We start from the raw sequence: 25,916 nt of genomic DNA, 5'->3' as shown, positions 1-25,916 counted from the left end.
GTTATGGGTTCGCAAGTCAGCGTGTGGATGGCCACTGTGGGCAGAGCAGGGAGGCCCCATCAGAACTCTGGGAGCTTAGAGGGGGGGTAGGAGGGAGGGCAGATAGGGAGACCAAGAATGGGTGTTTAGGGGTAGGATAGCCATGTGAACGTGGTCGTGGGAACCAGGGGAGGCAGAGGTTTTGAGAAAGAGGTTGTGTTGGCAGTGCAAGATTTCAGAATGGAGGAGTTCAGGAAGGAGGCCAGTGGCTCTGACCTGAGAAGTTGTTGGGCTAAGAGGAGATCGTGCTCAGGGCAGCTCCCAAGCTGCCTCTGCAGTGTTGAATGCAGGGAAAAGCATGAGCGCTTGATGACCTGTGGAAACAGAAGCCACTTGCTTGACTCGGCTTAGTGCCACTGACCTCTGGATGACCCAGACACTGGGATTCAGGTTCTGCCCAGTGGCCTCCCTCTGTAGGTTACATGTAAGTGTCTGTGGATTCACTTCCACTAAGGCGAGTTCTCAAATTGGGTAAAGATGCAAATCTGTTCACATTCTTACTAACCTTTATATGGTGGTTTGCTTCTTTCCCCTAGCTCCTGTCCCTTCTACCTGTTCCAGCACCATCTCTGAAGAGCTGTCCCCACCCAGCCACCAGGCCAGGAGGGAGGTTCGCTTCCTAGAGCTACAGAAGGTCGCCTCTTCCAGTGGGAACAAGTATGTGCTGTGCCTCCTCTCCTGGGACGGGACCTCAACATCAGGTCCTCAGACCCCTTCATTCTAGAGGCTAACACTATTCACCAGCAGACAGTGCTTGGAGCACCTGGTAGATGTTCTCACTTGCCCCAGTACTAATTAGGGGAATCGGTTGGGATCCATTTTTGGCAGAAGGCCTTCCTCAGAGGCTGTTCCCTGTTTATGGAATTCCTTTCTCCCATGGAGACTGCTAAAGTCCCTTCTGTCAGTGCAGCTCTGCAGAGGCAAGATGATTTTTTTTTTTTTTTGACAAAGAAGTTAAGGCTTGGAGGAGGGGGAAGAACTGTTTGCTCACGGTCGTGTCATGAGGTGGGAGATGGCACCGCGAACAGAGCCTCCCAGCCGGTGCTCATAACCCTAGAGCCGTGCTCACCCGTCCCTGCCCGGTGCTCTTCCCTTCAGTCCTCACGCTTCAGGCTCTGACCGTGGCATCTGGGCCATCTCCTTCTTCAGCTTTCTCTCAGGTTCTCCAGCCTCCCCCATGGGCGACATCCTGCAGACCCCACAATTCCAGATGAGACGGCTGAAGAAGCAGCTTGCAGATGAGAGAAACAATAGGGATGAACTGGAGCTGGAGCTGGCTGAAAACCGCAGGCTCCTCACTGAGAAGGGTAGGTACCTAGTACGCTGGCAGATAATGTGCGAATGAGCAGCATTTGGGATTTTCATCCCAGGAAGTGCTGGGCTTGTGTGAGGAACGGCCCCCCTGTTCCATTACTGTCCGTTCTGCTGGCCTAGGAGCTTAGTGCTCAGCCTTGGGCCAGTCAGGCTGACCTCCTGGAAGCTGGTTCTGCCCTTGCCATATCCTCCTTTTCCTTAGAATGGATGCCTCCCCCTCCTCCTCTCTTCCGGTCGTTCTGTGCTGACTCTCCCTTCCCTCCCCTCTCCCCTCCCCGGGGGCAGACGCACAGATAGCTGTGATGCAGCAGCGCATTGACCGCCTGGCTCTGTTGAACGAGAAGCAGGCGGCCAGCCCGCTGGAGCCCAGGGAGCTTGAGGAGCTCCGTGGCAAGAACGAGAGGTAGGATTCTCCCTGCTCTCTTCCCAGCTCCCCACCCCGCCCTGCACCCGTGGGGTTGCGGGGAAAGGTGCTACTGTCTTTTCTGACCACTTCCCTCCCTCACAGCCTCACTGTGCGTCTCCATGAAACTCTGAAGCAGTGCCAGGACCTGAAGACGGAGAAGAGCCAGATGGATCGCAAAATTAACCAGCTTTCTGAGGAGAATGGGGACCTTTCCTTTAAGGTGAGTGTTGGGGGGAGGGGTCTATCCCCACCTGGAGGCCCGCTGGGGCTGAGTTGGTCTGGAGGATTCTCCAAGACAGGGTTGAGAAGAATGTCCCGGCACCTGTTCTGTGCTTCAGTCTTTCCAGAGACCTGCATACTTTGGCCCTTTCCTTGTCCCATAATTGGCTGCTGCCAGGATGGGGTTGTGGCCCTGAATTTTGAGTCTTGAGTTAAAGATGTGACTAGTTGTAATTGGTTTGGGGCGGGTCAGATGGATAGTCAGACACCTGCAGCCCCTGGAGTTGGGGAAACACACAGCAGTGGTGGTACTGGCTTTGATCTTGGGTGACGGGGACTCGCACTTGTCTGTCTCAGCTCCGGGAGTTTGCCAGTCACCTGCAGCAGCTACAGGGTGCCCTCAACGACCTGACAGAAGAGCATAGCAAGGCCACTCGAGAGTGGGTGGAGAAACAGACCCATCTCGAGAAGGAGCTCAGCACGACTGTGCAGGACAAGGTAACCCCTCTGCTTTGGGGAGCCAGGGCCACGGTCTTGACTACCTGTTCCAACAGCTGAGTTCCATTTACCACTCTATTCTTTGGGGCCTTTGGGAAGTAAGCTGACTCCTCTTCAAGGTTTAATAGTGTGCTGTAATGGAAAGATTGTGGGCTTAAGTCCAGTACACCTTTGAATCCTGTCTTTGCTGTTTACAAGGTGTGGGATCTTGGACAAGTTACTTGACCTCTTTTCTCTCTAAGCATGCTTTCTGTAAAGCAGGAAAAATAATGAGTAGCTGCCTCATCACCCATTGTCAGATACTATATACAAAGTGCTTAACACATTGTGTAGTGCAAAGTAAGCTTTCAGTGAATTCGTTACTATTATTTTTTTTAAGATTTTATTTTTAGGGATACCTAGGTGGTGCAGTCAGTTAAGTGTCCAACTCTTGGTTTCAGCTCAGGTCATGATCTTAGGGTGGTGAGATGGAGCCCTGCTTTGGGCTCCTTGCTCAGCACAGAGTCAGAGTTTGCTTGAGATTTTCCCTCCCTTCCCTCTGCCCCTCCAGCTCGTGCTCTCTCTTTCTTTCTCAAATAAATAAATAAATACATACATACATACATATATTTTTTTTAAAAGTAATCCCTACACCCAATGTGGGGCTCGAGCTTACAACCCTGAGATCAAGAGTTGCACGCTCCACCCACTGAGCTGGCCGGGTGCCCCCACTATTACTTTTATTGCTATTTTTAAGAACCCAACTCTACCACTTATTAACCCTGTAGCCCTAGGGCAAGGTACTTAACATCTGAGCTTCAGATCTTGCTCTGCAAAAGAAGGCTAGTAATAGCTACCTCCCATATCTGCCCGGTGGATTAGGAACTCAGAGAGGACCCAGCACAGTCCTGGCCTTGGCTTAGTGCACAGTGGGGAGGGGAGAATGGGGCTGGAAGACAGGGGTGGGAGGTGCTATGGCTGCTGCTGTTGATGCCCAGGCAGGCTGGGGAGATTATATATATATATGTATGTATGTGTGTCTGTGTGTGTGTATTATGTGTTTATACATATTTATATACATTTTTTAAGAAAGGATTTTTTTTTTTTAAAGATTTTATTTATTTATTTGACAGAGACATGGCGAGAGAGGGAACACAAGCAGGGGGAGTAGGAGGGGGAGAAGCAGGCTTCCTGCCGAGCAGGGAGCTCGATGCGGGGCTTGATCCCAGGACCCTGGGATCATGACCCGAGCCGAAGGCAGACGCCCAACCATCTGAGCCACCCAGGCGCCCCAAGATTTTTTTTTAAATTTTTTTAAAGATTTATTTATTTTAGAGAGAGCATGAGCAAGCAGGGGGGGAGGGGGAGAGGGAGAGAGAGAATCTCAGAGTTCAGGGAGCCTGATGTGGGGCTTAATCTCACGACCCTGAGATCATGGTCTGAGCCTACATCAAGAGTTGGACCTTAACTGACTGAGCCACCCAGGCATGGCTGGGGATGTTTTTAAGCTGGTGAGTGTTTAGATAATCTGGGAGCCAAGACTTGCCCGAGGAAGGGTATATAGTAAGGACATTTTTTTTTTTTTAAGTAAGGAAATTTGAAGTAAACTCAGTGGCCTGGAAGAAGAAATTAACAGGTCCCATGACTTAATTCAACCCTGAAATAGGGCTAGAAAATCAGGTCCAGGGCGCCTGGGTGGCTCAGTTGGTTAAGCGACTGCCTTCAGCTCAGGTCATGATCCTGGAGTCCTGGGATCGAGTCCCACATCGGGCTCCCTGCTCAGCAGGGAGTCTGCTTCTCCCTCTGATCCTCTTCCCTCTCGTGCTATCTCTCATTCTCTCTCTCTCTCAAATAAATAAAATCTTTAAAAAAAAAAAAAAAATCAGGTCCATCATGAACCCAGGTGCATGGTTTCTGAGTTTTTCCCAAGGTCAGGGCACAAGGAGATCTTGATAACAGGGTGCTAGGGCTCCGTATGTTATTGGTAACCTAGTGCCTGTTCCACCTCTGTTCACATGAGGCTCTTGTTTACTCTCAGAAATGCCTTGAAGAGAAGAATGAAATCCTTCGGGGAAAACTTTCACAGCTGGAAGAGCATCTGGCCCAGCTGCGGGAAAACCCAGCCCGGGAGAAGGGCGAAGTGTTGGGGGACGTCTTGCAGGTAGGAGCGCACAGGGGCAGCGGTGAGGACCCGTGTCCTGGGCTGGTGTGGACCTGTGTTTGGTACGTCAGGTTCCTGTTCCTTAGTTCTCACAGGCGCTGTGGTGATCGAGGAGTCATGCTGATCCTCGTTTGTCTCTTTATTTCACCAGCTGGAAACCCTGAAGCAAGAGGCAGCCTCTCTTGCTGCAGACAACACCCAGCTCCAAGCCAGGGTGGAGGCGCTGGAGGCTGAGCAGGGCCAGCGGGAAGCCACGCTGCTTGCCGAGCGGGGACACTTCGAAGAAGAAAAGCAGCAGCTGGCTGGCCTGATTGCCGAGCTGCAGGGCTCCCTGTCCAACCTCAGCCAGGCAAAGGAAGAGCTGGAGCAGGCCTCTCAGGCTCAGGGGGCCCGGCTGTCTGCCCAAGTGGCCACACTGACTTCTGAGCTCACCACCCTCAATGCCGCTCTCCAGCAGCAGGATCAAGAACTGGCCGGCCTGAAGCAGCAGGCCAAAACGGAGCAGGCCCAGCTCGTGCAGACCCTCCAGCAGCAAGAACAGGCCTCGCAGGGCCTTCGCCAGCAGGTGGAGCAGCTGAGCAGCAGCCTGAAGCAAAAAGAGCAGCAGTTGGAGGAAGCTGCTCAGGGGCAGGAGGCCGCCAGGCGAGACCATGCCCAGCGACTGGCCACTGCCGCCGAGGAGCGGCAGGCTTCTTTAAAGGAGAGGGATTCGGCCCTCCAGCAGCTGGAAGCATTGGAGAAGGAGAAGACTGCCAAGCTAGAGGTCCTGCAACAGCAACTTCAGGCCGCTAATGAAGCCCGGGATAGTGCCCAGGCCTCGGTGACTCAGGCCCAGCGGGAGAAGGCAGAGCTGAGCCAAAAGGTGGAGGAACTCCATGCCTGTGTTGAGGCAGCCCGCCTGGAGCAGTGTGAGGCCCAGGCCCAGGTGGAAGAGCTAAAGGCCCAGCTGAGGTCTGAGCAGCAAAAAGCAACCGAGAGAGAAAGGGTGGCCCAGGAGAAGGGCCAGTTCCAGGAGCAGGTCCGGGCTCTTGAGGAGTCCTTGAAGATCACCCAGGGCAGCCTGGAGGAGGAGAAGCGCAGGGCCTCGGATGCCCTGGAAGAGCAGCAGCGTCACATCTCCAAGCTGGAGGCAGAGACCCGGTGTCTGGTGGAACAGCATAAGCAGGAACGGAAGGAGCTAGAAGAAGAGAGGGCTGGGCGCAAGGGGCTGGAGGCCCGATTAAGGCAGCTGGGCGAGGCCCATCAAGCCGAGATGGCAGCCCTGCGGCGGGAGCTGGCAGAGGCCGTAGCCTCCCAGCGTGAGGCGGAGGGGGAGTGTGAACAGCTTGCCAAGGAAGTGGCCACCTGGCGCGAGCGGTACGAGGAGAGCCAGCAAGAGGAGGCCCAGTACGGTGCCGTGTTCCAGGAGCAGCTGATGACCCTGAAGGAGGAATGTGAGAAGGCCCGCCAGGAACTACAGGAGGCCAAGGAGAAGGTGGCGGGGATCGAGGCCCACAGCGAGCTCCAGATCAGCCGGCAGCAGAGTGAAGTCGCTCAGCTTCATGCCAGCCTGGCCAGAGCGCTCCAGCAGGTGCAGGAGAAGGAGGTCAGGGCCCAGAGGCTTGCGGACGACCTCTCCGCTCTGCAGGAGAAGATGGCTGCCACTGGCAAGGAGGTGGCCCGCCTGGAGGCCTTGGTGCGCAAGGCAGGAGAGCGGCAGGAAACGGCCTCCCGGGAGCTGCGCAAGGAGTTGCCGAGGGCCGGAGCCAGAGAGGCCGAGTGGCCGGAAGAGCAGCAGGGACGCCAGTTCTGCAGCACGCAGGCAGCGCTGCAGGCCATGGAGCGGGAGGCCGAGCAGATGGGCAGTGAACTGGAGAGGCTGCGGGCTGCGCTGATCGAGAGCCAGGGCCAGCAGCAGGAGGAACGCGGGCAGCAGGAGAGGGAGGTGGCACGCCTGACCCAGGAGCGGGGCCGGGCCCAAGCTGATCTTGCCCTAGAGAAGGCCGCCAAGGCAGAGCTGGAGATGCGGCTGCAGAATGCCCTCAATGAGCAGCGTGTGGAGTTTGCGACCCTGCAGGAAGCCCTGGCCCACGCCCTGATGGAAAAGGAAGGGAAGGACCAGGAGCTGGCCAAGCTTCGTGGGCAGGAGGCAGCGCAGAGAACAGAGCTGGGGGAGCTTCAGCAAACTGTGCAGCGCCTGAAGGAACAGCTGGCCAAGAAGGAGGAGGAGCGCCAGCAGTCTCTAGGGCCGGCCAGTGGAGAAGACCCTTCTGGGTCAGGGGCACAGTCGGAGTCTGCTGGGAGGAGCGAGCGGAAAGGCCCTGAGCTCGAGGCTCTGCGGGCAGAGGTGAGCAAGCTGGAGCGGCAGTGCCGGGAGCACCAGGAGAGGGCCTCTGGCCTGGAGCGCAGCCTGCAGTGTGAGCGCGCCTCCCGCGCCGAGCAGGCCAGTGCTCTGGAGGCTTTGCAGGGCCGGTTAGAGGAGAAGGCCCAGGAGCTGGGGCGCAGTCAGGACACCTTAGCCACAGCCCAAAGGGAGCTGGCCGCCCTCCGCGCCAAGGCCCAAGACCATGGCAAGGCTGAGGACGAGTGGAAGACCCAGGTGGCCCGGGGCCAGCAGGAGGCTGAGAGGAAAAACAGCCTCATCAGCAGCTTGGAGGAGGAGGTGTCCATCCTGAACCGCCAGGTCCTGGAGAAAGAGGGGGAGAGCAAGGAGTTGAAGCGGCTGGTCGTAGCTGAGTCGGAGAAGAGCCAGAAGCTGGAGGAGAGGCTGCGCCTGCTGCAGGCAGAGACCGCCAGCAACAGCGCCAGGGCCGCCGAACGCAGCTCCGCTCTGCGGGAGGAGGTGCACACCCTCCGGGAGGAGGCGGACAAACAGCGGGTGGCTTCGGAGAGCCTCCGGCAGGAGCTGGCCTCGCAGGCAGAGCGAGCGGAGGAGCTGGGCCAAGAATTGAAGACATGGCAGGAGAAGTTCTTCCAGAAGGAGCAGGCCCTCTCCGCCCTGCAGCTGGAGCACGCCAGCACACAGGCCCTTGTGAGCGAGCTCCTGCCCGCTAAGCACCTGTGCCAGCAGCTGCAGGCCGAGCAGGCGGCTGCCGAGAAACGCCATCACGAGGAGCTGGAGCAGAGCAAGCAGGCGGCCGGCGGGCTGCGGGCCGAGCTGGTGCGGGCCCAGCGGGAGCTCGGGGAGCTGGTGCCCCTGCGGCAGAAGGTGGCAGAGCAAGAGCGGGCGGCGCAGCAGCTGCGGGCTGAGAAGGCCAGCTACGTGGAGCAGCTGAGCATGCTGAAGAAGGCCCACGGCCTGCTGGCGGAGGAGAACCGGGGGCTGGGCGAGCGGGCCAGCCTTGGCCGGCAGTTTCTGGAAGTGGAGCTGGACCAGGCCAGGGAGAAGTACGGCCAAGAGCTGGCAGCCGTGCGTGCTGACGCCGAGACCCGCCTGGCTGAGCTGCAGCGGGAAGCACAGAACACTGCCCGGGAGCTGGAGGTGATGACTGCCAAGTACGAGGGTGCCAAGGTCAAGGTCCTGGAGGAGAGGCAGCGGTTCCAGGACGAGAGGCAGAAACTCACTGCCCAGGTGAGATGCCCAGCTCAGCCTTGCCCCCCGAGATTCCCTCCTGTCGTGTTGCCCCTCACTCGCCGGGTGGCTGGTAGAGTTCAAGTATGTTGCCCCCTACGGTCCTAAAGAAAATACCAGTAGTTTCTTCCTCCCTGAAGTCTCTGTCCCTGGAGAGTCAAGTTGTGAAGGCCATCAGCCCATTCTAGAAGCACTCGGTGCTAGGCAGGTGTGCCGGCGGTAGAGACCCTAGGAGCTACCGGGGACAAGAGTGAGCCGAATTGGCATTTTTTTTTTTTTTTTTAAACGACTAGCAGTCTCCTTCCTTGGAGGGAAGTGTCAGAGCCTCAGTGAGATCGGCCTGGCTGCAGGCCTGGTGCCTCTTGGGCCCCCATCTCACTCTGTCTCCGTTGCCCCTCCCCCACGCACAGGTGGAGCAGCTAGAGGTATTTCAGAGAGAGCAGACTAAGCAGGTAAAGCCTGGGGTCCCCGATAAATGCTGGCTGCTTAAGCGGTGACCTGTCTCAGTGCATGATCCCGGCCGCAGCTCGCCTCCGCCCGCTCCCGTTGTGAACTGTTTGTAAAGGGGGCAGGGTCAAGCCATGGAGTCCAGGCCCGGGCTGCCCAGGACTGCAGTGTGCTGGGCCCTCTCTCGGGCTTCATCCCACCCAGCCCAGGTTGGCGCCCCCCTCCTTCCGTCCCTTCTCTCATCTGCCTGTCAGCGATGAGGGGTAGGGTAGGCTTCATCTTTCCCATGTCCGAACTGGTGACCGGCATTCCTTAGGATTACCAAATCTCCAAGCTCTGTTCCGAGCCTGAGTGCCAAACTAAGAGGAGCAGCAAAGCGACTGTGGGCCTCGTTTAACGCGGCCCCCTTCTTTCTCGCCGAAGCCCTAAAGGTGATACGAAAGCAGCCCTCTCAGGTCAGGGAGGGTTGTGAGCGTGGGACGCCTGCCCGTCACCCTCTGGGCCTTTAACCCCGAGCATGAGCTAGAGCTGTCTGGGAGCAGGAAGGCCAAGCCTGGCGGGAGACAGGAGGTGGCCGGGCCTGGCTGCCACGCCCTCACAAGGGTCTCCCTGTGCTGCCCTCGATGTCGAGGCTGTCGGGCTGGTATTTAGCGGGAGCGCCCTTTCTCCACCACACCTCCTACTCAGTCACCTCGGGCCTGCTGAGGAATCGGGCCCTCTCCTCCTTCCGTTGCCGCCTCCAGGGAGCCTGAGATGATGGGGACAGTCACACCGAATAGCAAACAGCAATGGCCTCTTGCCTCTCATCTCTGCAGTTCCTGCTTGAGCTCCTGGAACGCCTGGAGGAGCCAGCAGTGCTCGTGGCTGTTAGGCTCCCTCTCGACTCCTCCCTCCCTCTGCTCTTCTTCTCTGTGGGAGTGGGGTGGCCTTGGGGTAGAAGGGCTGCCCCTGCTGTTTTCTGGCAATCTGCTTCCCAGTGATAACCCCAGCGGCCACATTGCTGGCACCAGCCCTAACAGCCTGTGGAGATTGAGAAGAGGTCTGAGCATCTGTGGGCCTTGGCAGTTTGGGGGAGGGGTGTTGGGTATTCATTATTGTCTGCTAGAATTACAGACTCGGTCCCCTGTGCCCGTCCCCAACCCGGGAAGGCTGGGGCTGGGAAGAGTGGCAGTAGGGTGGTAGTGGGGTGTCAGCTCCCCAGATTTCAGTTCTGCTGAATCTGGAGGCTGCAGGGCTCTGGCAGGCCTGTCTCTGCAGGCTGGGGACAAAGGTGAGCATGGGTCATCTGGCAGCCCCTGCCTGTTGGGTCGCCTCACTCAGGTCCTGCCAACCAGCCTAAGCGGAGGCTGTTCCCTAATTGGAGGCCAGAGACAGGACCAGAGTTTCTTCTAGGAACACTGGGAATTTATCTGGGGGAAAGCTCCTAATCTCTCTGGACATCCAGGGGAAGGCCTCCTGAGTCTTCTCTTCTTTTCTTCCCCTGCTCCAGGTGGAAGAACTGAGTAAGAAGTTAGCTGACCATGACCAAGCCAGCAAGGTGCAACAACAGAAGCTGAAGGTAGGATACAGCCCCAGAGCAAGGCTGGGGGAGGGAAGGTGCTCTGTAAGCCCTTGGGCTGTGGTGGGCGTCAGGGCAGAGGAGGGCCTGACAGCCATATACCTCCTGTGGCTCCAGGAGCCCTTGTGTGCCTTCTTGGAGCTCTCGAGGGAAGACGAGAATGACTCCCATTCCTCAGGCCTTCATTTTCCACTACAGTAGCTCCTAGTCCTGTGTGGTTTGATTAATTAAAAATTCCGCTCCTCAGTCACACTAGTTTCATTTCCCTTGCTTAGTAGCTACGTATGGCTAGGGCTATCATACTGGACAGGGCACATACAGAACCTTTCCATCACTGTAGCAAGTTCTTTGGATAGCACTGCTCTAGACAGCCTAGCCTTGAGGAGTGTCCTCAACATTTAATATGACAGTGCAACTTAATATACTTTTTAAAGATTTTATTTATTTGACAGCGTGAGAGAACACAAGCAGGGGGGAGGGGCAGAGGGAGAGGGAGAAGCAGACTTCCCGCTGAGCAGGGAGCCCGACGCAGGGCTCCATCCCAGGACCCTGGGATCATGACCTGAGCCGAAGGCAGACGCTTAACCGACTGAGCCACCCAGGCATCCCAGCAACTTAATATTCTTATATTTCAGCTCCCTTCCCTGTCATAATTGTGTGATAAACATGTTTATCAGGGCACCTGGGTATCACAGGCAGTTAAGTGTCCGACTCTTGGTCTGGGTTCAGGTCGTGATCTCAGGGTCATGAGATTGAGCCCCATGTCGGGCTCTGCACTCAGCGTGGAGTCTGCTTGAGATTCACTCTCCCTCTCTCTCTGCCCCTCCCGCTCGTTCTCTCTCTCTCTCTCAAATACATAAATCTTAAAAACAAACGAACTGGGGCTCCTGGGTGGTTCAGTCAGTTAAGCGTCTGCCTTTGGCTCAGGTCATGATCCCGGAGTCCTGGGATCGAGCCCCGCATCGGGCTCCCTGCTCAATGGGGAGCCTACTTCTCCCTCTCCTCCTCACTTGTGCTCTCTCTCGCTTTCTCTCTCTCTCTCTCTCTCATATAAATAAATAAAATCTTAAAAACAACCCAGGTGCTTATTCTCCATTTGGGGGCCTTTCTGGGGCTAGGAGATGTAGGAGAGGTAAGGCCAGCTAGTCCAGTGTCTACTACGAGCTAAGCATTCAGTGGCACATTGCACAGAGGGTCCAAGAACTGGATATGGGCCCTGCTCCCAAGGAGTCTGTGGTCTGGACAGAAGGCAGTGCAGCATCGTAAATGAGCCCGCACAGGCTTTGGAGTCAGGTGGACCAGGCTTCAAATCTTAACTGTGCTACAATCCTGGTCAGTATGTTTACATTTCTGAGCACATTTTCTTCATCTCTGAAATGGGGATGAAGTTACTTCCCACAGTGGTTTTGAGGAGAAAGAGAGTTCACGAGCCCTCAGAGAGCTCATGTGCCAAGTGCCTAGCTCCGTGCTCTGTACCCAAGTGTTCCTGAGGCTCGGTCCCTGTTGGGGAGTAGGGAGTCTCCTTGGGGAGGGAAGCACAGAACACTGCCCGGGAGCTGGAGGTGATGACTGCCAAGTATGAGGGTACCAAGCTTGTGCTTGCTTGCAAAGAAAGCAAAGATAGGGCTGTCAGAACTCTGCCAGAAATGGCATTAGCTGTACAGGGAAAGCTCCTGCAGAATGTGGACCTTGAGGGGTGTGTGGTGTGTCCAAATTAGGTAGGAGTTGGGGGCAGGATTTTTTGTGCATGTCCTGAGAGAGAATACAGCAGTCTGAGAACACCCACAGAGCCCAGGATCCTAGGGCAAGTCAGGGATTTGGGTGGAGCAGACATACCAGCCACCCCGATCAGCGTTTGTCGTGCCTTCCAGGCCCAGGGAGGGGAGAGCCAGCAAGAGGCCCAACGCCTCCAGGCCCAGCTGAATGAGCTGCAGGCCCAGCTGAACCAGAAGGAGCAGGCAGCTGAGCACTACAAGCTACAGGTGAGGCGCCCCCAGCACCCCACTGCCCACGCTTTCCCCCCCCCCCAGTCCCTGCCCCCCCCCCACCACCACCCCATGCATCCTGTCTGCCCATGTAGATGGAAAAAGCCAAGACCCACTATGATGCCAAGAAACAGCAGAACCAAGAGCTACAGGAACAGCTCCGGGGCCTGGAGCAGCTGCAGAAGGAAAACAAAGAGCTGCGGGCTGAAGCTGAGCGGCTGGGCCGGGAGCTGCAGCAGGCTGGGCTGAAGACCAAGGAGGCTGAGCAGACCTGCCGCCACCTCACCGCCCAGGTGCGCAGCCTGGAGGCACAGGTAAGTGTCCGCTTGGACTGACTCCCTCACCCCCGTCACGTTGGACCCCTGTGCCCCCCTCTCCCAGGCTGCCCCTGCCTGAGGCTTGTCTTCACTCTCCCTGGCCCTCTCCTTCGCAGGTTGCCCACGCTGACCAGCAGCTTCGAGATCTGGGCAAGTTCCAGGTGGCAACTGATGCCCTAAAGAGCCGGGAGCCCCAGGCTAAGCCTCAGCTGGACTTGAGTATTGACAGCCTGGATTTGAGCTGTGAGGAGGGGACTCCCCTCACTATCACCAGGTGAGGCACGCTGCTGCCCTTTTGTCACTGAGTGCCTACCGTTTGTCAGGCTGTGTCCTGGCCGCTGGGCCTAGTGAGATAAAGATGTGGTCCCTTTGCCCTTCGGGAGCTTATTCATAGTGAAGAGTAAGGAAACTGGTCCCAGGTGGTAGGCGCATGTTTGTATAGGGCATTATGGGAGTTAAAGGAAACGAGTGGTCAGAAGGGGCTTCCTGGAGGCTGTCACTTCTGCTCGGAGTCTGCAAAGGAGCTGAAGGTGTGTATGCCCGGTGAACAGAGGGGAGCAGAGGGTAGGGGCCGAGAGCCTGGCTGGGCTGGCAAGTGAGGTGAGGAGTGCTGGCTGGGATCCCCATTGAAGTTTAGACTTGATCCTAGAGGCAGAGGTACCTTGAAAGAGTCTGAAATGAAGGAGTATGTGGTCCAGTTTGCATCTTAGAAAGCTTACTCTCATAGCCAGCGAAGAAGCTGAGAGAAACGTTGTCAATACTGTTACAAAAACACCCGCAAAATATTAATGCGTTTATTTACCCCTCATAGTCCTCTGAGGTAGGTTCCATGATTATCTCCTTCAACAGATGAGACTGGGGCATAGAGGGGCAGTCATTTGCCCAAGGTCCCACAGTGGCAGAGGCAGGCTCGCACCCCGGGCAGCCTGGCTTGAGTCCCTGCTTGTCACCAGGCTGGCGCCTCCTCCCCTCAGGTGCCACCAGGTCTAGGTGAGAGGAGAAGGCGGACCAGGCCAAGGGGATGTGAGCGGATTAGGGTGTTGGTTAGGCGAGCTGTTGGGTAGGACTGTGCCCATGTTCATGGCTGGGGCGGCCCAGCTGGAGGCTGCTCCCGTTCCATGAAGTAGGAGATCCAGGAGGAATAGACGGATGGACCTAGTTTGGACATACTCACCATGGAGCTGGGTGTCCAGGTGGGGATGTCTGGAACAGTGGAGTCCGGGAGTTGCCAGTGTTAAGGAGCTAGAGAACCCTGGGAGTAGAGGGGCTCACCAGGAATGGAGAGTGGAGCGAAGGGAGGGCCCAAGGTGAGGGCTTTCCTGGGTACCTCTCAAAAATCAGAGCAAGAATGGGGCTTGACCTGGTCTGCTTGTAGTCAATGTAGGGATTGGTCACTTTGGAGCAAAGGGATGAACCAAAATGCCTTTTCTACAGCAAGCTGCCTCGAACTCAGCCAGATGGCACCAGCATCCCTGGAGAGCCAGCCTCACCCATCTCCCAGCGCCTGCCCCCCAAGGTAGAATCCCTGGAGTCTCTCTACTTCACCCCAATCCCTGCTCGGGGACAGGCCCCACTGGAAAGCAGCCTGGACTCCCTGGGGGACGTCTTCCTGGACTCAGGCAGGAAGACACGCTCTGCTCGTCGACGCACCACGCAAATCATCAACATCACCATGACCAAGGTCAGGCTGCCAGGAGTGGGGCTCCAGGCCAGTCATGCTCACTTGCTCGTTAAGGGCATCTTTCCCATCAGGTCCTCGCAATAGCCTCCCGAGGGTCCCTATCTTACAGATGGGAACACTGAAATCCCCAGAAACACAGGGACTTGCAAGACCTCCTTTGTAGGGAAGGGGCAAGGCTGGAATTGGACGCCTGCTGGCTCTAAGGCTGCCCTGTGCAGGCTGCAGGGAGAGACTATGGAGAAGTAACAGCCCAGCCCTGGGCCTCCAGCACACCTTCGGGGTGGCTTAAATGTGTTGTAGCCACCCAGAGGGCTGCCCGCTAGGCTGGGGACTCTGGCTGGCCCTTGTTTCCGTATCCTGAGGAGGTTGGGGAGTGGGGAGGTACCTTTGATGCAGCAGGTACCTCTTTCGTGTGGGTTGCCCTCTGCTGCCAAGAAGCTGGAGAACTGAAAGGTGGGCAGGGCCATGGCAAGCTCGGGGTGAGGGACAGTGAAGGCTGTGGGATGAGCCTGACTAGCCCAGGAGACAAGCATTCCAGCCCTGGCTCTGCCACTTGCTAGCTGTGACCTGGAGGCTGATCACTATTTTTTACACCTGGATTCTAAAATGGTGTAATACACACTCTGCCTTTCCTCCTTCAAAGTATTGTCAATAGGCAAGGGAGAATGGAGGATTCTTAGCAACAAGGCCCATTTCTTGCGGATGTGCAGCTAAGGATCCCTGCAAAGCGGTATGGGAACACAGGCATTTTAGGAAGAGGAACAGGAGGCTGCTTTATACTGTCAGGGGCTCACCCCACCAGATTCATTCTCTCTTCCAGAAGCTAGATGTGGAAGAGCCGGACAGCGCCAATTCATCCTTCTACAGCACACAGTCAGCCCCTGCCTCCCAGGCCGGCCCACGAGCCACCTCTTCTACCCAGTCTCTAGCCCGCCTGGGCTCTCCTGACGATGGCAACTCGGCTCTGCTCAGCCTGCCTGGCTACCGGCCCACCACTCGCAGCTCTGCTCGCCGCTCCCAGGCTGGGGTATCCAGTGGGGTCCCTCCAGGTGAGGGGACCATAGGGGCTTGAAACACAACAAAAATGAGACAAGGAGCAGATCCTGGCATTGGAAAGGGACACACTTTGACAATCCCAAGGCTGGTTACCTTCCAGCACCTTGCCTGCCCCTCAGGCTGCTGCTCATCTCAGCCAGGGTGAACGGGAAATGTTCGTGCAAGGAGCCTGGGATTCCCAGCCTGATAGCGATGCTCAGCTCAGGTCCTCCGTTCACCCTGTCTCAAGGGGGTAAGGGGTGCCGGAAGAGCCCTGCTGGGCCAGTGTTCTATTCTTAGATTCTTCTTGAAGGCTCGTGCCCTCCAGGACCTGCTAGGTATCAATTCCTGGTCCTCAATTAGTTTCTCTAAGGTTGTTCTATTCTTAGATTCTTCTTGAAGGCTCGTGGCCTCCAGAACCCCCTAGGTATCAATTCCTGGTCCTCAGTTCCTCTAAGGTGTCACAGTCTCCAGAGGATCTCTTTTGACCTCAGGGGGGAGAGCAGTGAGCCAGCCCCCAGGGTGGAAATGGTCTGCGAGCCCCACCCCTGGATCTGCCAGGACTCTGAGGCCCTAAGCCTGAAGTCCGCGGGACAGGAGTGGTGGACACAACGGCTGGCAAGAGGCCCGGGACCAGGGGGTGGCCCGCTGCCACTACCCTCACTCTTCCTGGCCTTCCAGCCCCCCCTGCTCCCGTCTCCCTGCCCTCCACAGGAAGGAACAGCTTCTACGTGGGCACTTGCCAAGATGAGCCTGAGCAGCTGGACGACTGGAACCGCATTGCAGAGCTGCAGCAGCGCAACCGGGTGTGCCCCCCCCACTTGAAGACCTGCTACCCCCTGGAGTCCAGGGTGAGCTTGGGCCCCAGGTCTCTGGCCTGCTGCGGAGGGTGACCTTCTGCGTCCATGCACTAGCTGGCAGAGAAGGGGTTGGGGTGAAGTCACCACAGGCGGGCCTGAGTGCGAGGAGGAGGTCTGCCCCAGCCTCCTGCGGCCATCCTGCAGGGCAAAAAGGAAGACACTGGCAAGGGAGGCCTTCGGCCCCAGGAAGGCCTGAGCGGCCCTCCGCGCCAGGACCACGAGGAGTTGCTGGGTGGGCCTGCCCCCCTGACCACTCCCTTCCGCTCCACACAGCCTTCCCTGAGCCTGGCTACTATCACAGACGAGGAGATGAAGACCGGGGACCCCCGGGAGACCCTGCGCCGAGCCAGCATGCAGCCGGCCCAGATAGCTGAGGCCGCGGGCATCACCACCCGGCAGCAGCGCAAACGGGTCTCCTCGGAGCCCCAGCAGGGCCCCGGGACCCCTGAGGTATGCGACCCCGGCTCCTCTTTTGTTCTGTCTAGCAGCCTGCCCAGGTCTAGCCCAGTTCCCCCAGTTGGAAAAGTGGATTGAAGGGGAGCCTTCGCTGTCTGAGGGCCTGATGCGGGGACTGTTGGGAACCGGGGGGGGGGGGTGGGGCAGTACTGACTTACAAGGTCCACTCAGCTCTGAGACCCATGTCTGGCTTTGGATGTGACCCTCTCTTCCCCATAGTCTAAGAAGGCCACCAGCTGTTTCCCCCGCCCTGTGACTCCCCGGGACCGACATGAAGGGCGCAAACAGAGCACTACGGAGGCCCAGAAGAAAGCCGCTGCTCCGGCTGTTAAACAGGTGAGTGGGGGGTGTGTGGCTGGAGGGAGCCCTTGGAGGGGCCTTGGTGGCAGGGCCCAAGTGCAGCCCCATTTGACAGCCCCTCCCTCTGCGACAGGCTGACCGCCGCCAGTCCATGGCTTTCAGCATCCTCAACACGCCCAAGAAGCTCGGGAACAGCCTACTGCGGAGGGGAGCCTCCAAGAAAGCCCTGTCCAAGGCCTCCCCCACCAGCCGTGGCGGCACCCGCCGCTCTCCGCGCATCGCCACCACAGCAGCCAGCGCCGCCACGGCCGCCGCCCTCGCTGCCACCCCTCGGGCCAAGGGCAAGGTGGAGGCACTGACAGGGAAGGGGCTGGTGGACTCTTAGGAAAGTGGGTGAAGGCAGGGCCCGGCTAGGCCACTGGAGGTGGGCTAAGTGTGGGCGCTCCCTGTCTAGGTTACCTGCTTGTGGAGGAGAGGAGACCCGGGGCTGCTTAGGCCTAAGCTGGCATGATAAGCTCAAGGTGGATGTGTCCAGCTCAGCCCCAAAGGAAGGGATCCTAGTCGCGGGGCCGGGGGGGGGGGGGGGGGCGGAAGTCGAAAGAGGCCTCCTTGAGCCAGCTGGTACAGGCAGGCATCCCAAGGCTCCAGCTACGTGACGGTGTTTCTCTCTTTCAGGCAAAGCACTAAAGGGCCAGGACCAGCGAGAGGCCCCACCTGTGTCCTCAATGCCGACCTCGCCTGGTCCTTTTCCTTCTACTGTCCCTTTCAGTGCCTTCTCTCAGCTCCCAGGCCAACAGTGGCCAGACCCCTAGAGACAGTGATGCCTGCCCACACCCCGGCCTGGTACCTGGATCTTCACCAGGTGAACAGATGTGTCCTCAGAGTTGGCCCCGGAGGCCTGGAGAGTCTGGGTCTTCTCCCTACCTTGCCTCATGTTTTCTTAGAGCAAAGTCACTTCTCCATCATAACCAGACTTGAGGTTGGCTTTGAGTGGCTGGGCCTAAGGGCCAAGTCAGTCCGCCTCTGGATCCAGAAGAGGGACCACTGGAGGAGCAGGGCCCTTTTGCTTTTGAAGTCCAGGACTGGGTATTGACCCTAGGGGGTGCACCCAGAGGTGCTCCCGTCCACCCAAGGGCTCAGATGCCCAGAAGATGCTCTTTTCCAGAACAGGTGGGCCCCAAGCCTGGGTGCGGCAGCAGGGGTGGGGGGGCAGCCTTCCGCTGCAGCTCCTCCCCCACCTTCCCCAGACTTACACTGGGGTGGGATTTGGAGTGATGGGAAGGTTTTTAAGGGCCAGGGATGGATCTTTTCTAAATGTTATTACTTGTAAATAAAGTCTATTTTTCTCCCTTAAGTGCTGAGCTGTCTTGATCTGTGTGGGAAAAGGGAAACTGAGGCTTTTTAGAGCACATCTTTGTCCCTGCCAAGTTTTCCCAACAAGTACCTGCCTTCTCTCCAATCCTTTCTAGGGCCATAGGATCTTACACTTCTCTTTTGAGGGCCAGTGTCCCCTGGTTTTGTCTTTAGATTCTGAGTGACTGACAGTCCCTCTCGTCCCACACTCCCTCCTAGGATGAGCCAAGGCCTGTAAGCGGAATGATGGTTTAAACGACAGCAGGTGTTGTCATGCCTCCACTGAAAAACCATTTATGCATATGCCCACTGTGGGCCCTGCCAGGTGTGACAAAGATGCAGCTGTGGATCAGAAGCAGCATTTACCCCCATCCCTTCCCTGGGACAGTCCATTAGAGGGAGGCCTGAGCTGCAAGAGCATGTAGACCTCAGTGAAGAGGTGACGACTCAACCAGGCTTTGGAGTTCACCTGTCGCGATGACGAGGCAGGGGGGACCTGCTGGAGGGTGGGGCTTCTTGAACAGAAGGCGTGACGGTCTTCAGCCCAGCCTGGGGAAGGGAAGGCAGACAAGGATCAGGCCCAAGGGTGGGGACATCTCTTGTCACCTTCCTGTAGGCCACGCCTCCCCTGCCTGAGTCTTAAGTTCCACTTGGGGGCACCGTGGACAGTAGCTGGAGGCCACTCTGGGCTGAGCCCACCCTTTCCTCCCCATACTGCTCCTCCTGTCCGTGGAAACCTTCCCTCAGGTTTCTCACCCAGAGCTGAGCCGGGACGACGTGACGCTGGGCGGTCTGCTCAGGATCAGCAAAGACACAGGAGAAGTTGGTGTTGCGGAGGGTGGGGCTCAGCTCCTCTATCACCAGGGCCCTCCGTAGCTGGGTGCGTGCACCCCGGTACTCCCTGCTGAAGCAGAGGACGGAAGGCCATGAGAGAGGACCGCAGGAGAAGGGCACCCCCCACCTCCTGCTGGCCTCACCACTGCGACCCTCACCTGGTGCTGCCCTCTCTCAGCCGACCTGGGAGGTGCTCGATGAAGGAGCCATTGCCCAGCCAGTAGAGGATGCTGAAGGGGAAGCGGCTGCAGGCGGCACAGGACAAGGTCAGCGTTCCACCTAGGGACGGGTGTGGCTGTTAGCTCTTGCGCAGAGCACACCCTCCCCTCTGCCATGCTGCCCTGCCTCCCAGGCCCCACAGTTCAGGAACCTGGAGTGCTGCTGTGAACACCCACCAGGTGCAGAAGTCTGCTAATGGGGAAGTGTGGTTGTCTACAGGGAGGCCCAGGGCTGAACAAGAGGGATCTGGGGACGGGTCCCTTGGTTCAGGTGAGGACTCCTGAGCCTGTTTCTTCAGGATGACCTTTTCTAGTGCTCGGCTCTGGTGACTCTAGGAGCCCTGGCCAAGGAGGCAGCAGCAGCAGACCACTGCTCCTCTGAGGTGGCCAGAGGGCAAGGGGGCTGGGGGGGGAGGGGCGGGGCGCAGGCTGGGCCTCGGAGCCTATTGCAGTCAAGGCTCTAGGAGTCCTCTGATCATCCTCTGTCTGAATTCTCTCCATCCCATTGGATAGGGAGCATCTCGGGAGCTGGGCCCTGCACCCACACTTGATGCTGGGTGGGAGGGAACATGCCCAAACGCTCTGGGAAGCTGGCCTGGCTGGTGCGGCTACATGGCAGAAGGTGAGGGTAGGGGGCAGCTCAGGAGTCAACCCCACCCTTGGACTCTCTGTGCCCACAACCCACACCCCCTGACCCCTGTGTCCTTTTGGGCACCCATCAGAATTGCTCCTTACTCAGTGGGACTTCCACTTCCGGCCAGGTCACCTCCAATGCTGGGCACCGCTTAGCTGTTGGGAGCCAGGAGGGGCAGGGGTCCTTTGTGATCCCAGCTGAGGCACTGGCAGTGGCCTCAGGCATAGGTGCGGCTCCAGCCAGCTGACAGACCATGTGGGCACACAGAAGCAGGACCCGCAAAAGGCTGCGATCTGAGGGCAGGACAGGAGAGAGGTCAACTGCTGTCTGACTGCCAGGAATGCTCAGCATCCTGGCCTGGATGCAACTCTGGCCCAGAGATTCCTGGGCTCTGCCCAGGGAATCGGGAGGAGCAGAAGGGGGTCCTCAGGCCCCACCCACATCTTGGCCCTTTTTGAAAGGAGCACAGGGAGACGTTGGACTGGAACCAGAACCACAGCATCTGGACAGAGGCTGAAAGCCATAACACAATAGCAGAATGGAGTTCCCCTGGGGCGTAAGGCTCAGGGCCGCCCACACCGCTCCCTTCTGTCCTCAGACCCCATCCCGCCCGCCCATGCCAGCCTCAAGTCCCACCTGGTGTCCAGTTCTGTCTCATGGTCTTGACGGGATGTGTCAGGAGCTGGCGTGCCTGGTCCTATTTATCTGTAACAACTTCCTCTCTGGGCTGGTGGGGGAGGAGAACATGAATAAACTACTTCTCAATTTCTCAGTGGCTGGATCCCAGCCATTCCTATAGGCCTGTCCTTCCTGGGGGCTCCACAGCCCTCCCTTGGTCTGAACTCTGAATGGGCTGCCAGGCACTCCAGGCATCCCGCAGAGGCGGGGGCTCTTTCAGCACTTGGCAACAAAGCTGCAGACCGTCTAGTGACAGTCTTCACCACCCTAGCTCTTAGTACCATTAACATTATGCTGATTATGAGTCCACCCTAACCCCTTCATTATAGGGATGGAGAAACGGACCCACAGAGGGGCCAGGAACTTACCCCGTCACAAAGAGAAGCAAAGCCCTCTTCGCTGGAGCTGGTTCTGGGAAGGGCAGGATTAGTGAAGTCCTTCTGGGAAAGCACTGTCCCTCTCCCCTCTATTTCACTTTCGCTTTTTTGTAGCCAGGGAATCAGCAAGCACTGAGTTACTGACAGAGGTTACACAAGCATGACACCAGCCTGTACTCGGCACCTCTTCTGAAGCCAAAATCCGTGCTGGCTTGGAATCTTCCTGCTAACTCCCAGGTTTCCCCATGGTATCAGACTGGGTCGTTAATGCCCCCTCAGCTTCACCCTCCCAGGGGCCCAGATGGGATGAACTCAGGAAAGAGTCTCTCACAGGTGGATTCTTCCATCCCAGCCAAGAGTCAGGACTTCGGCGTCCACCTTTGCTCTTCAGAACCAGCCCTCATGTCCACGTGAGCAGGGCTCATGTTTCTTCTTTCACATTCACACCTCTATTCAAGGGGTCAACTCTCCTGGGCACTGGGGACCCCAAGTTCGATCACTTTGCCCATTTCAGGCTCAATGTCACACCAGCCTGTCATCCTGGCCTTTCTCAGGCTCTCCACTTCCTCCAACCACCAACCCCCTCCATCGCCTTCTCCCCCCCCCCCCCCCCCAAAGCCTCGCTTCTCTCTCATCATCCCAGCCCCTTGGCCAGAACTACAGGTCTAGGTCCACTAGGAAGTGTAGATTTCTCCCTACCTGGCTCTCGAGAAGCCCTGAAGAGCCCTCTTTTTCAGAATCCCCCCTTCTTGAAGCTCCACTCAGTCCAGCTGTGTCCGGCCCCACGTGAGCCATGCCTCGGGAACTGTGCTGACCACACTCTTCAGCCTCGTGTGCAGGAACCGCTCCGAGCCAGGCTGAGGACTTGGACCACGAGCTGGAGCGCTGGCCCTAAAACGAGGGGGGGGCACTTCCCGGGGAAGAGGAGGAGCAAGCAGCCTAGCGCCGGCTCCAGCAACAACAGAGCTATGTAAACGCACCAGTCTGGTGGCTGACGGGACAGGCGGAGCTGGGGCTGTGGCAGGGCCAGGACTAGGGTGAGGCGCGTGAGGCACCGGGGGTGCAAAGCTGGAGGAGGCACTCATGGTCGGGGTCGTGCCAGTGCCTGTGGAGGCAGAAAGACCAGGACAGGTGACCCAGTCCACACACAGATCAAGCATGAAGGCCAAGAGCCAAGTGTCTGAGGTTTGTGGTCTCTGTGATCAGGGGGCTGGGATGCTGGGCACGGAGCCAGGGAAGCCAGGAGATGGAGCTCGGCTTGGCGGACGCGTCATGAAACTCCTCCCTGGGAATGCCAGTATCTCAGCTGTGTTAGGTCAGGAGGCAAGGCTGCTTGGGGCTTCTGAGACACAGTCTTTTGGGGATGGCATTGGGGGATGGGAGGGAGAGGAGACAGGACTCTACCTTGGAGTGGAACCAAGATAAGAGTCGGGCTGTGGGGAGGACATGGGACCCAGACTTGCTCAAGTACGACAAGAGAGCCTTGGACAGCCTAGTCTCGGCTTCTCACATGAGCCTGACGTGTAGGGGGACAAGAGTGAAAGGATGATCCCTGGACCCTTCAACTGGTCCTCATTCCACTCTCTGAGGATGGGCCCACTGACATGAGCAGTGGGCGGCCAGGGGAAGCCACAGCCGGGTGAGAAACGCCAAAGTTGAGGGTGGCCCGGGAGAAGGTGCGCTGGTAGCAGGCAGGGCATAGACCTCACCTCAGGTGGTGAGGAGTCACCCAGTGATGCTCCAGGGCCCTTCTGCCACAGGACAGGAGTCTGGCATCCCACCATTCCCACAGGTAAGGGGCAGGGCCAGCCACCCCTCGGATCCAGCTTTCAAATGGGAATAGCAAAAGGCACCAAAGACAAGGCACTCCCAGGAACCCCAGGGAAGAATAAAGCAAGATGGATGTTCAGCTTTCCAACCCAGCTCATGGAGCTTTATTCAGAATGGAGTGACAAGATCCTGCTTGGCTCTTGCTGTGCTTGAAGGGCAGGCCCAGCCGGGCCACATTCCCTAGGAACCCAGTGCTGGAGGCCCATGTTTGCCCTCCCACTTCCTTCAAAACTCCTAGGGCCAGGGCTGGGGCCTACCTGGAACCTCTTTTTAGAACCCACACTTGCCTGGGCCTTGCCGTCCTCTCTTCCCACCCACCACCTGGCACCCCTGCTGCCAGGCCCAGGCAGGACCCATACATGTGGAAGTTGACAGAGGGATATTCCCTGGGCTGGGAATCCCCTGGCGGCTTCAAGGGAACACTGATGACAGGGAGAAGTCCTGTCATAGCTCTACTGCGGCACATGAACACACACACGCACACTCTCACGCACGCTTTCCAGGAAGTGATGTGGCAGAGTGGCTTTTGGCGCGTGTCACCACTTCCGGCCTAAAGGGTCAGATTGCACAAGACGCCTTCAATCACTGCAGCCAATAACAGTCCTCATGGCCCAACTACACACAGACAGACTCTGTTCCTGGCTGGGGGCAGGTTACCCAAGCTGCTGCCCCCAAACAGATCCTCAGTGAACTGTGAGATCCCAGGGCTTCCCTCCCTGGAAAAGTCAGGACAAGGTTCCACTTGCCTAAACCAGTCTCTGGGTCCTGGACAAGGGACGACAGAGTCGGGCACAACACTGACTGCGGGGCCCAGACAGGGAGGAAGGAAGACACCTCCCCTCCCTCAGTGTGCATCTGTGGTAGGAGGCAGAGCCCATGAGCTCTCCCACACGGGACTGAAGCAGGCTGGAGCCCCACAGAGGGAAGGAAGGGCTGGCAGGGGCGGGGGGGGAGAGTGGAGGCTGAGGCTCTCAGCCAGAGATGAGAAGGCTCCTTTAAACCAAAAATGTGGCTCTGCTCCTGCCGTGCTCAAGCAAGGAGGGCGAGGCCCGGAGGAGTTGGGGCAATTCCTATGCTTCACAATAAAAAAGGTTTTTAAATATATTCATCAAAATAGTTTTCTTGTAAAAAGCCCCCACTGCTGACAGCCCCACCGGCTGGCTCTCCATCATCTCCCTCCCCAGCCCGGGCACAGCCGGAGGGGTCCTGAGTGGCCCAAGGGCCCCTTTTGAGTCCTTCCCACCCAGGAGGTCTTGGAGGGCAGGGAGGAGAGTGCCCTGAGGTCCGCAGTGGGCGGATGCTCTTCTTCCTGGCTACTCCAGGCCCAGGACGTAGTTGATGCCTTGCACCAGGCCAATGATGACAGGCTGCCAGGCTACCAAGTACCGAAGCCAATCCAGCAGTTGCCCATACATGACGTGAGGCCTCTCCCAGCTGTCAGTGTGTTAAAGAGGCTATGTGTCAGAGCTGCTACGGCTGGACTCGGGGATGGGTGAGAGGGAGGCCCCTCACCAGCCTCTCCATGTTAGAAAGGAGGGCTGAACCCAGAGGCTGGGGGATGGAGGGGAGAGGGGACCAGTGCAAAAGGCAGGACAGACATGGGAGAAGGGTGGAGAGGTGACACTAAGCTCTCGAGGACTAACATGCAGACAGGGCCTCCCATAACGCCTTCTCGAAGATGGGCCTGCTGGTGTGAGAGCAGAGTCTGAGACTGCTGTGAATCCCTGTGTCAATGGCTGCAGGGACGTGGGCAGTGGGATAACGTAACCTCACAGGTTCTTGTAGTGTCCCAAATGGAAGATTTTCTAGGTCAAGGAAGGGGCTGAGTCTAGGGACCAAGGCAGAAGGGAACAGGGAGCAAGAGGCTAGTCACAGGGGATAACCCCTGGCAGAGGCTCTAAGGACTCCCCACGCACCACTAACACCAGGCCCTACTGAGGCCCAGCGGCCCCAGAGAGGAGTTTGCTTCCTTTCACTTTAGAGCTAAATGCTGGGCAAGACACTCAGAGAAGGAGTCTGGGAATCCAGCTCTGGGGAAAGCACAGATTAAACCTCATGACACTGTGGGGGAGCCTCTCCAAAAGCATCAGAAAAGAGCAGCCTGGCCCAATCCCTGGGAACTCCGGGGAAGCCCCAAGCCTCAGCCTCACCATGGAGTTACTTAACCATTCTTGAACTAGACTCTAGAGGAACCAAGCAAAGAACCTCAAGGGGACAGGCCAGAGCCTCTGGTTCGGGGGCTGTGGGAATGTGCTGGGAACGCAGTGGTCCCTGCCCAGCCCAGCTAGTGTCCAGGGGATAGGGAACCCTAGCACACAGGGCAGCCGGGAGAGGGGAGGGGAGAGAGCTGGCCCCTGGATCCCAGGGGAAGCGAAGGGGGGACCAGAGCAGTGGCTCGGCAATTTCCAACAGACAGGTGGTGAGGAGGAAGAGGAAGGTGAGGGAGGGCAGAGTGGGGAGGGCCGGTGGGGGCACAGAGCAGTAGCTCGGAGGAGCAGTGGCCCCGTGTTGAGAGGGGATGGAACAGGGCTCCCTCAGCCATCCTTGCACCTTGCAGGCTCTGCACAGGCAGAGTCGGCCTCAGGCCCCACTCATTAGTTATGTAACCTTGAATAGGTTTTTCAACCTCGAAACCATTTCATTTGTAAAATGAGGATAATATTACCTACGTCATCAAGTTGCTAGAGATAATACGGGCCAAAGCACTTAACACAGTGCCAGGCGCAGAGTAAGCAAACAGTAAATGGGCTGCTACTGCTACCAATTTACCCCTGAGGGATCCAGAATGATGATGAGAATCTGAGCTGTTAGTCTTGCCCTGTGTGCCACCCCCAACTTCCCTTGATCACAAGTCAAATGGAATGGTGGCTATGTACCAGGGTAAGGGGGGACAAGGGTCCCAGGAGGACCCAAAGGCAGAGTGACACTGGCCAGGACTTTCTTCCCATTGCCCATTCCCAAACAAAGGATACGGGTTGCTGAACATCCTCTTGAGGTCTACCTTCTCTTTGCAGTAGGGACACGTCTGCTTCTTTCCCACGATGCACCAGCCACGGATGCAGAACTCGTGGAATCTGAGCACCACTGGTCAAGGGAAATGGTGGGCAGCCGGGATGGCACTTGAGCCCCATACCCGTCATCAAGGTGCCTGTGCACTAGCTCTGGAGAAAGGTTCAAATCCTGGCTT

At 57.6% G+C, this 25,916-nt stretch overlaps 3 protein-coding genes across 20 annotated transcripts in view; 1 reads left to right on the top strand and 2 right to left on the bottom strand.

Annotated features, from left to right (window-relative positions):
* The window catches only part of NUMA1 (nuclear mitotic apparatus protein 1), a 68,803-nt gene extending 50,644 nt beyond the window's left edge, over positions 1-18,159 (top strand). For 7 of the 10 annotated variants that reach the window (XM_025894087.2, XM_025894085.2, XM_025894083.2 and 4 more), the window contains 18 exons: positions 576-696; positions 1,189-1,346; positions 1,639-1,756; positions 1,862-1,979; positions 2,336-2,476; positions 4,494-4,616; positions 4,768-8,166; positions 10,103-10,171; positions 12,043-12,153; positions 12,252-12,470; positions 12,590-12,747; positions 13,908-14,154; positions 14,975-15,203; positions 15,871-16,040; positions 16,323-16,499; positions 16,725-16,841; positions 16,939-17,151; positions 17,481-18,159. In XM_025894087.2, coding sequence (XP_025749872.1) covers positions 576-696; positions 1,189-1,346; positions 1,639-1,756; positions 1,862-1,979; positions 2,336-2,476; positions 4,494-4,616; positions 4,768-8,166; positions 10,103-10,171; positions 12,043-12,153; positions 12,252-12,470; positions 12,590-12,747; positions 13,908-14,154; positions 14,975-15,203; positions 15,871-16,040; positions 16,323-16,499; positions 16,725-16,841; positions 16,939-17,151; positions 17,481-17,492 — 5,900 coding nt within the window. In that variant the 3' untranslated portion in view covers positions 17,493-18,159. Of the gene's footprint in view, positions 1-575; positions 697-1,188; positions 1,347-1,638; positions 1,757-1,861; positions 1,980-2,335; positions 2,477-4,493; positions 4,617-4,767; positions 8,167-8,576; positions 8,619-10,102; positions 10,172-12,042; positions 12,154-12,251; positions 12,471-12,589; positions 12,748-13,907; positions 14,155-14,974; positions 15,204-15,870; positions 16,041-16,322; positions 16,500-16,724; positions 16,842-16,938; positions 17,152-17,480 lie in introns of all 10 variants that reach the window. The other 3 variants (XM_025894091.2, XM_025894089.2, XM_025894088.2) reach the window with 3 other exon arrangements.
* Positions 18,160-18,424: 265 nt separating this feature from the next.
* IL18BP (interleukin 18 binding protein) lies at positions 18,425-22,650 on the bottom strand. Of its 3 annotated transcripts, XM_073879658.1 has the most exons (7): positions 21,599-22,650; positions 20,891-20,933; positions 20,481-20,571; positions 19,946-20,137; positions 19,151-19,271; positions 18,915-19,062; positions 18,425-18,707 (listed from the first exon to the last, which is right to left on the bottom strand). In XM_073879658.1, the coding sequence occupies exons 3-7, from the start codon at positions 20,500-20,502 to the stop codon at positions 18,624-18,626; spliced, it is 567 nt and encodes a 188-aa protein (XP_073735759.1). In that variant the 5' UTR covers positions 20,503-20,571; positions 20,891-20,933; positions 21,599-22,650; the 3' UTR covers positions 18,425-18,623. The 3 variants fall into 3 exon arrangements, with proteins under 3 accessions (XP_073735759.1, XP_025749888.1, XP_025749887.1); XM_025894103.2 differs by lacking the exon at positions 21,599-22,650 and having other exon boundaries at positions 18,915-19,059; positions 20,891-21,490; XM_025894102.2 differs by lacking the exon at positions 21,599-22,650 and having other exon boundaries at positions 20,891-21,487.
* Positions 22,651-22,804: 154 nt separating this feature from the next.
* The window catches only part of RNF121 (ring finger protein 121), a 78,051-nt gene continuing 74,939 nt past the window's right edge, over positions 22,805-25,916 (bottom strand). For 6 of the 7 annotated variants that reach the window (XM_073879646.1, XM_025894092.2, XM_025894093.2 and 3 more), the window contains 2 exons: positions 25,702-25,803; positions 22,805-24,163 (listed from right to left, as the gene is read on the bottom strand). In XM_073879646.1, coding sequence (XP_073735747.1) covers positions 24,043-24,163; positions 25,702-25,803 — 223 coding nt within the window. In that variant the 3' untranslated portion in view covers positions 22,805-24,042. Of the gene's footprint in view, positions 24,164-25,701; positions 25,814-25,916 lie in introns of all 7 variants that reach the window. The other variant, XM_025894094.2, reaches the window with a different exon arrangement.

This window comes from Callorhinus ursinus, unplaced genomic scaffold, assembly GCF_003265705.2.
Source record: "Callorhinus ursinus isolate GAN/ISIS: 27379988/994484 unplaced genomic scaffold, GSC_fseal_2.0 scaffold35, whole genome shotgun sequence".
Lineage (NCBI taxonomy): Eukaryota > Metazoa > Chordata > Mammalia > Carnivora > Otariidae > Callorhinus > Callorhinus ursinus.
Note: the sequence above shows the minus strand (reverse complement) of the source record. Positions and strands in the feature narration are given on the sequence as shown.

What these genes read in the sequence shown, in the direction of transcription:
- IL18BP (XM_073879658.1), bottom strand. Translation starts at nt 20,502, where the DNA reads ATGAGACAGAACTGGACACCAG. An exon ending in CTGAGAGAGGGCAGCACCAG is followed by an intron (nt 19,063 to 19,150) that starts GTGAGGGTCGCA and finishes CCTCTGCTTCAG; the next exon opens with CAGGGAGTACCGGGGTGCAC. An exon ending in TCGTCCCGGCTCAGCTCTGG is followed by an intron (nt 18,708 to 18,914) that starts GTGAGAAACCTG and finishes TCCCTTCCCCAG; the next exon opens with GCTGGGCTGAAGACCGTCAC.